General features: G+C 50.8%; 1 protein-coding gene across 1 annotated transcript in view; it reads right to left on the reverse strand.

Moving 5' to 3' along the window:
* Positions 1 to 8,502, reverse strand: part of SZT2 (seizure threshold 2 homolog (mouse)) — a 60,224-nt gene that overhangs the window by 22,536 nt on the left and 29,186 nt on the right. Inside the window, exons 28-46 of the mRNA XM_010006715.1 lie at positions 8,350 to 8,502; positions 6,787 to 6,952; positions 6,612 to 6,704; positions 6,342 to 6,423; positions 5,935 to 6,216; positions 4,812 to 4,950; positions 4,440 to 4,556; positions 4,266 to 4,329; positions 3,712 to 3,897; positions 3,304 to 3,639; positions 2,976 to 3,165; positions 2,515 to 2,589; positions 2,278 to 2,416; positions 1,938 to 2,055; positions 1,586 to 1,715; positions 1,318 to 1,470; positions 1,102 to 1,204; positions 601 to 718; positions 308 to 419 (exon numbers count right to left, since the gene is read on the reverse strand). Coding sequence (XP_010005017.1) covers positions 308 to 419; positions 601 to 718; positions 1,102 to 1,204; positions 1,318 to 1,470; positions 1,586 to 1,715; positions 1,938 to 2,055; positions 2,278 to 2,416; positions 2,515 to 2,589; positions 2,976 to 3,165; positions 3,304 to 3,639; positions 3,712 to 3,897; positions 4,266 to 4,329; positions 4,440 to 4,556; positions 4,812 to 4,950; positions 5,935 to 6,216; positions 6,342 to 6,423; positions 6,612 to 6,704; positions 6,787 to 6,952; positions 8,350 to 8,502 — 2,756 coding nt within the window. The remainder of the gene's footprint in view (positions 1 to 307; positions 420 to 600; positions 719 to 1,101; positions 1,205 to 1,317; positions 1,471 to 1,585; positions 1,716 to 1,937; positions 2,056 to 2,277; positions 2,417 to 2,514; positions 2,590 to 2,975; positions 3,166 to 3,303; positions 3,640 to 3,711; positions 3,898 to 4,265; positions 4,330 to 4,439; positions 4,557 to 4,811; positions 4,951 to 5,934; positions 6,217 to 6,341; positions 6,424 to 6,611; positions 6,705 to 6,786; positions 6,953 to 8,349) is intronic.

Genomic DNA, 8,502 nt, shown 5'->3' on the forward strand with positions numbered 1-8,502 from the left:
CCTACCATTTATTTCTTCAGGCATCTACTTCTACCTGTTCCCAATAACAAAGACTGCTGGTACAGCAGCCAAATACAAATGCACTCCTGTATAGGCAAAATTGGCTTAAGCCACCTGGCCAGCAGGAAGTTTCATGGTGGGCCATGGATCCTTTCCTCACATTCCCATCCACACAGAATGGAGAACACATATGGGCTAAGAAAAAGCAGCTTGCTCAGGAAGATACTTTATCTGCTCTTCAAAGAGGGCAAGGACCTCTGCTTTGCATCAGCACAGTCCATCTGCTCCCAGGTGTTGTAGGACTTACCTGCTGGGGCAACACCATGGACCATCAGCTGGATGTGTCTGTCTACCTGTCCCACAGGGCGGGTAGAGTCCACACTACGACACGAGGCTGTGTCCAGAGAGCAACGAGAACCCTAGAGAAGTTAAAACAGCCACATGGAAACATGTCTTGGCCTATCAGCAATGTCAGGCAGAACCAACCTACTGCTACCCCACTCCACACACCTACAACATGTTTTATCCTAAATAAAATCCAGGCTGATGGAACTACCGAGTTCCCTCCACTCCACCACTCCCAGAGAGCAGTAGACTCACCATTAGATCCTCAGTGTAAATGGGCTCCTGGCTGCGTGTCAGTGCCAGCGAGCGAGATGCCTGACTAAGGACACTCTCTGCTTCCCACACCTTCCCACTGTAGGTGGTTTCAGTCAGTCTGAACACAGGAGAAAGACAAGTCAGCCTCCATTCCCAAGGACAAGAGAATCATACCCCCACAGAAGGAAGATCCACATCTTCCTTGCGCTCCCCTGTGCACTTTCTGGGGATTAGTCCTTATGATTTGGAGTTTATGGAAACACTGTTCTGTGACTCCCTCAAAAAATCATCCTTTCTCCTCCCATGTAAAGGTTTAGCACAGGGAGAGCAGGAGGGGCTTATCTTGATTGCACTCTAACTCATCAGAGATCAGTATTTGCTGCTTGGGTCACAGCAGGGTCCCTGAGGCTGGACAGACACTGTGCCCCCAGGGAGCTCTTGGTCTGGTGTAATGTATGTAGCAGGGCAGGATCAGGCCAACAAGCCACGCTGGCTTCTTACCGGAGGTAGAAAACAGATTTAGTGGCACGTTCCTGGTAGACAAACATGTTCTTCCTATTCACCACGGAGAAGGCATTGAGCACCGAGCGAAGTGCCTGGATCGCTGTGGGCGATGTGGGATGTTAGCTATCCCACACAGCCCCCTCTGGCGTGCCAATCCAGCCAGCAGCTGGACTCTTGACATGCAAAATGAGGGGGAACCCGGGATGTACGCACCTCGTGAGACTCCCATGTTGGGGCCCATCTTGAGGCGTGAATGTACATGGATGAGTGTGCTCCAGACAACATCACAAGCAAAGTGCCCTGGCATGAACTGCATGGTCGCAGCCAGGTAGTCCCGGGGCTGGTAGCTCTCCTCTACAGAGTAATCTGCCAAGAACATAGGACATAGCTGAGGCCACAGTGTGGAAGTCACCATCTGTTTAGCCACCCATGGGCAGGCAGCGGCACTGCTGCTGAGGCACAGGCAAGGGCATATTCATACCATCCGTGGGCATGACACGCTGCCTGTATGAAGTATATGGCGTTTCACTCTTCCAGATGTCCTCCTCACTTTCTGCCACCAGTAATGAGTTGCATATGTGGCTGTCATGCAGGTCCTGTAGCAGCAAGCGCTGCAAAGGATGAGAAAAGATTGGGTCCCTTGGTTGCATAAACAAGTGGACAGACCAAGTCTCTTTTCCTTTGATCCCTCAAACTGATACTCCACCAGCTGAGCTGGCTCCCCGGGCCCTCCTCTGAGATGGGCCCAGACCAGACAACCTCCAGAGGTCCCTTTGCATCCAAACCATCTCATGACTCGCAGCTCTGCCCCTGCCTTCTGCAGATTTGTTTACCTGATTGACAACCCTGCAGATCTCACTGATCTTCTTCACCACCACTTGGTTGAGACTTTGGCACTCTCCTGACTGCTCCTCTTCTGTCTCTGCTGATGCTGCCTTTTCCACACTTAGGCTGCTTTACAGGGAAAAGGAGAGAGGAGTCAGCAGCGCACCTGAACAATGCCTGTCCCTGTGTGCTAGGAGCAGGCACACAGTGAGGAAGAGTGGCTGCTTCCCCATTAAGGAGCACCAGTCTAGTCCCCAGAGCAGGAAGGAGCTCCTAACTGGAGATGAGGGAGTGGCAATTATGTCCTGGTACAAAGAAACCATGGACAGACAGTGGGATGCTCCTTACCGTGTGTGGTAATAGACTTCCACTCGGTCCTGCTGTATTTTTATGATGAGCCAGAAATCTGGCATGAGGGGACACCTGGGCTCTTGGTCACTCATTAGTGCCTCCTCATATTCCGAGTCACTGCTTCCCCCATCATAACCTGCAATGTATCCTTGCTTCAGCCCAGGCACACTGTCCCCCACACTCTCACATCACTGCCAGCATGTTGTCAGGTCACCCCTGCCCCAGGAGACTCACCCAGGTGGTCAGAGTCCATGCTGCCCTGGCTTGACACAAGGCTCTGCACACGGCTGGGACGCTGCTTGCTGAAGCCTGCAAAGAGAAGAGGGGTTTGATCTTGAGAGCACTTGCTAAGTTCCTTCATGTGACCCATCTGGAGAAACACTACAGCACAGGACAACCAGGCAGCACTGGCCATGTGGAGGCAGTTCTCCCAGCCATTACTGGAGTCACCAGGAACTTCATGTCATCAGGGATATCAGTGTGGCAGCACAGCCTAGTACCCTGGGTACTGGTAAGAAGTGAATTGTCAGTGCCCTGGCAAGGACCAGGTGCAACAGTGCGACACCACCAATCCCAATATTTGGGGACTGGAATGGGAGTAGCAGTTGGGCTTTGTATGCTACAGCCAAAATGAGGTAATTCCCTTCAAAGTTCCTGAGGCTGAGGTACATCCCGCCCACGTTCACAGCTCCTACCTTCCCTGCCCTGTGTCACAGAGTCAGCTAGACTCGCTGCAGATGGTGTCACTAGTGGTGATTTCTCACTGTTGCCTTTTTCAGAGGATGAGGATGGCAGTGACTGTACAGCTGTCTCTAGAGCTGCCTCCTCCAGGGAGTCATGGCCAGGTGCTCTGCTCTGCTCAAGGCTCAGCGCTTCTCCAGGGACCTGCACATAAGCCAAGGTTGCAAAAATTACCAGAAAAACAGGTACCAATGAAAGTCCAATCATGCTCCTGTATCCTTCTACCTTCTGCTACTAGTGTCCCACACTTTCTCACCAACAGACCACAACAGTTTCACTCACCTCATCCTGTGCATGGCTGCCTCCATGTATGGTGTTTCCCATGTCTGGAACAATGCGTGTCTCACTCTCTGGCCATCCCCAGAGACCCTGGGCTTCTTCTGGGAGGACACAGCTTGTGTGGCGTAGCTCAGAGCCCTCCGCTTCTGCTTCACTGCTCCCCTCCTGACCTGTCTGGCCCAGGGCTGTCCTGCTGCCCCCTCCAGCTGGATGCAAGCAAGGTGTCCCCACAGAGTTTGGAGCTGCCTGCCTGGAGTGCAGGCGACTGATGGAGATGTAGTGGTAGTCATTGCCTTCTGCATTGAGCACATAGCCTGGCAGAGTCATTCTTCTGAACTCCTGCAACACAGGGAAGAATAAGCATCCCACTAGTTAAATGTATGTCACTGCCTCAGGGGGATCTCTCTTTACCTCCTTGAACTTCTCCAGGGAGTGCTCTGGTCCAAAGACAAACTGGAGCAGCACCACCTCGCTGTGGCAGCTGGGGCGCCCCTTGGAGTTACAGATGTGTGTGGCCACTCGGTGCAGGATGGAGGTGCTGATGACCTGCGAGTGGCGCAGTGCGGACACGATCTCATCATCCAGGAGCCAGCGAATCTGAGCAGAGCAAGGACACAGAGCAAGACCTAGGTGACCATCATTTGCACGGCTTCTCCCCTTCTGACCAAGTCCCAACAGGATTAGGGCAGCCCCTTTCTTCACCTACATCCCCTCATGTACACCTGAATGTATCTGATGAGAAGTTGGCCTGGCCCACCCCATCTGCAGTAAAAATTTTGTCCGGGTTATCCCAAGACTTCTGGGGAGCACAAGGTCAATGGTCTGTATGATACCCACAAGGCCTGCAAATCATGTCAGTTTACAGAGGCTGCAACTTGGAGCAGGCTATGAAGTGTGGAAAAGCAGTTGTGCCCTGTGGCCACATTGCTCCAGCTGGAAGCAAGAAGTAGGCAAGGCTGACTAACCTCATTCATAGTGGCTTCAATAGCCTGCCTGTGCACTCCAGGGAGGTTGGAAAGCGCAGGGTGCCTAGGAGAGAAGAAAAGAATTGACCATTCTCATTCATGCAGCCACTACAGTGCAGCTCCCAGGCAGCAAAAGGAAGCCATGAAGGGCTTGCTACGTCTGCAGTGCCATACCTCTCATCTCCTGTGGACGGCAGCCTTTCCAAGTTGTGCATGATATCCTCATCCGAGCGGAAAGAGGATGGTTGCCCTGGGGAGCGGGTGAAGGATACGCTGCTCTCCGAGGTGCATCTGCCATAGGAGAAAGAGCAGTCTGAGTATCAACTTTTGAGCCAGAGAGGATAAACAGACACAGGCTCCAGAGAGGGAAAAGGGATCACCAGAGAAAGTGAACCCATCTTGGAAAAATCATAGTTTTCTTAAGGGCTGTTGGAGGTCCTGTGAGAAGGAGAATCATGAGTCTCAGCACATGGAGAGAAGCTGAGACTGGCTGGCTGGAAAGGCCAGGCAGAGGGTAGGCGAGTGAGTGGGCCACTTTCCACCTACCTGTTGTGGAGAATATCTGCATTCACAACTTCTATCTCCAGGGGCAATGTCAGCACAAAAATGTCCAGGGTCACACAGAGGTCACCCAAGTCAATGGTACTCAAGCCCTGGCAGCTTTCCAGGCAGCCCAGAACTTCCCCTGAGGAGACATGTCAGAGGAAGGCAATCAAGCAACTGACAGTTCTGCTTACACACATACACAGCCTGGTGGCAACTACAGAGACTGCAAGAGGTGGCTGTCCCACACACCTGGACAGGCTCAAGAAGGCCATCATTCTCCATGACCCTTTCATCCTTCCATGACCCTTTCATCCTTCCATGACCCTTCCCACAGCAAGTGGGAGATCTAGTGAGAAAGCCCTTGTATGATGCTGGGAGAACCTGGGGGCTCCATATGGGAAGGGCTGGTAGAGAGGAACTGCATGTCTGTTTCAGGGGCTGCTCACCCAGCAGGGACCTGACAGAAGCCCTACTTATCTTTAACCTCACAGCAAGGCTTGCTCTTACCTAGACAAGTTGGCAGTGACTGCACAGGCATGGAGCTGTGCTGGCTACGCAGCTTCACTGAGCAGGTGAGGTGTACAAAGAGCGGGGGCATCTCCTGCTCCAGGAACTCCTGCTCGTTGAGTGAGTCCCCTCCCAGCACACTGAAGGAATCATCATCCTGGTTCACTGTGTTGGAGTCTGAGAGGGAATCTGTATCTGGGAACTCATGCTCCAGCTTCTCACGGTACTCCACCTCTAGCTCTGGGTCACTCTCTGTGGCAATGCAGCACCCAGAAACAGTTCCTATTGACAAAGGTTCACTGTTAGCAGAGTAGGCCCACATCTCCAGAGATCCTACCAGACACAGTCAAGCTCCAAGAGGAGACTACAGACACTTCCTTATCCAGGACAGAGCAAGCAAATTTTACCTTCTTCAGCTCATCCTTCCATGACCAATCCCACAGCAAGTGGGAGATCTAGTGAGAAAGCCCTTGTATGATGCTGGGAGAACCTGGGGGCTCCATATGGGAAGGGCTGGTAGAGAGGAACTGCATGTCTGTTTCAGGGGCTGCTCACCCAGCAGGGACCTGACAGAAGCCCTACTTATCTTTAACCTCACAGCAAGGCTTGCTCTTACCTAGACAAGTTGGCAGTGACTGCACAGGCATGGAGCTGTGCTGGCTACGCAGCTTCACTGAGCAGGTGAGGTGTACAAAGAGCGGGGGCATCTCCTGCTCCAGGAACTCCTGCTCGTTGAGTGAGTCCCCTCCCAGCACACTGAAGGAATCATCATCCTGGTTCACTGTGTTGGAGTCTGAGAGGGAATCTGTATCTGGGAACTCATGCTCCAGCTTCTCACGGTACTCCACCTCTAGCTCTGGGTCACTCTCTGTGGCAATGCAGCACCCAGAAACAGTTCCTATTGACAAAGGTTCACTGTTAGCAGAGTAGGCCCACATCTCCAGAGATCCTACCAGACACAGTCAAGCTCCAAGAGGAGACTACAGACACTTCCTTATCCAGGACAGAGCAAGCAAATTTTACCTTCTTCAGCTGCCAGTTCTGCCTCTGATCCCTCCATGTCCTCACTGCCTTTCCTGTCTGCCTGATCCCGAGATGCCTCTTCCTGAGATGGTGAGAGGAAAGGCAGATACTAGAACCCTGCCAGATAGTGAAGCTGGCTGCTAAAGAGCCCCCACCAGGGGATCAATCTACCCATGGGTCTGCCAGCCCCAAATCCAGATCTGACACCAAACAAAGCTACTTCCCTCCACAAGGACTAGAAGCCTGCAGGGCAGTATCATGCCTACCTACCTCTTTCTTGGCTGATGGAGGGCAATAGAAGAAATAGTGAGGATTTGAGGGCACTGGCTTGAAATGTAAACTTCCAATTTCCAGGAATTTTTCCTAAAAGAGAAATCCCAAATGTTAAGCAGACATTCTGCTCTACCCTCCTGCGGGAGCCAAACTAAGCTTCAGTGCTCCTCACCTGGATAATTTTATGCAAGTCAGGGTGTGCCTGGCAGGGTTGCCCAATTTCCAGCAGCGAGAGGGGAAACTCTGAACAGCAGCTGGTGCCCATACTGATCTTTGGCTCCTCTGTGGGACTAGCAATGTTATGGGAGTCCTGCTCACTGTAGTCCTCCATTTCCGCACTGAGAGGATTGTGGACCGGTCAGACAGGCAAATCGAGAAATGGGAACAGTGGTATCTATTATCTACCCAACAAACTTCACACCTCATCCGTGTAAACATGGTGCGACTTACACAGTCTCCACCCCTACAGCCCCAGAAACCCTCCTGCCACCCACTAACCCAGATAAGCACTCAGGCTGTCTGAAGCCAGGCCAGAGGCAGTTTAAACATGCTGATTCCATAGACAGGTACTCTACACCACACTACGCACCCTCTCTGAGAAACAGAGACACATGGCTGAGTACAGGGACAGCCCTGAAGCAATCTGAGTTACCAGCAGCCAGTCCAGGGCATCTCACTGCAAACACCAGCAGCCCCAGTGTCTTGGCAGCACAGAGCAGAGGCTCATAAGCTCAGGCTTATGCTCACACAGCAGCTCCATGACAGAATCAGTTCCTAAACTCAGAAAAAGCAATCTGAGGAGTGGAATGTGATTTGGTCAAAGTACTCCCCAGGTACATAGATCAGCAATACAGATGCAGATCTAAGTGCAGCATGTCCTTCAGTGATTTTTAGACAATCTGCATTGGGGTAGGTGATTAATGTTATTCATATTATCTTATAAGTTCCCATGTTTTTTCTCTGGGAAAGTGGCAGTTGAAGAAGTCATCTGATTTTCCAAACACTGTGTTCTTCAAAGGCACAGCTTCATCTCAGTGACTTACAGTATAAGTAATAGGACTGGAGATTCCTGATAAATGCTTGGAAATTCACATAAAGGAACCAAGGATAGTCAAGTGCAAACAGGACAAAGGACCTAAAGAGGGTGTTTCTTCAACACACACTAAGGCACAGTACTTTTTCACCTCCTTAAATTTCCAGAGGCAATACAAACCTCAGAAATACCCTAAGGAATAGGAAGATAGAAATTTAGCATCAAGTATATTCTAAATCTGCCTTGATATTTCTCTTGTGAATTTCTTTACAGAGCTTTAATTAAAACAAAGAAAAAAGAAGACACTTTATTCATTAGAAAAACATAACAAGCCTATTATTTTCACCAGAGTCAACAGCAAACTCAAATGAGTCAAGCAGCAGGAGATGCATAATTTTTCCAGAAACAACAAGTCTGAGAGTTACTTGCAGACAGACTGCCCTCCAGCTTAGGCCAGATGGGACAGTAATGAGCTAAAACTACAAGAGAAAGAGAAAGGATGGATATCATCAGATTATAAAAGAGAAGGTCCTGGTAGACACTATACCTGGTAGATATCCCACTGCAAATATCTGTCCTTACATATGGCTCTGACAGATCCTGCTGTACAACATTTTTTCTAGCAGGCAGCAGAAGATGCTTGAAGAGGATCTATCCTGGCCTAATGCTAAGAACAGAAGCTAGACCCAGATGGGCCCTTACCTTGATTCAGAGACCAAGACACCCCGTTCCCTAGAGCTCTGCTCATCTTCTTGCTCTATGCTGCCCACTTGGAAGCTGGCTGTCTTGGAGTGTGTATGGAAATGTTGGTGGCTCTCTCGGAATGAGCGGACATGGCTACACACTGTCAGCAGG

Source organism: Chaetura pelagica, unplaced genomic scaffold (genome assembly GCF_000747805.2).
Source record: "Chaetura pelagica isolate M959 unplaced genomic scaffold, ChaPel_1.0 scaffold69, whole genome shotgun sequence".
NCBI lineage: Eukaryota > Metazoa > Chordata > Aves > Apodiformes > Apodidae > Chaetura > Chaetura pelagica.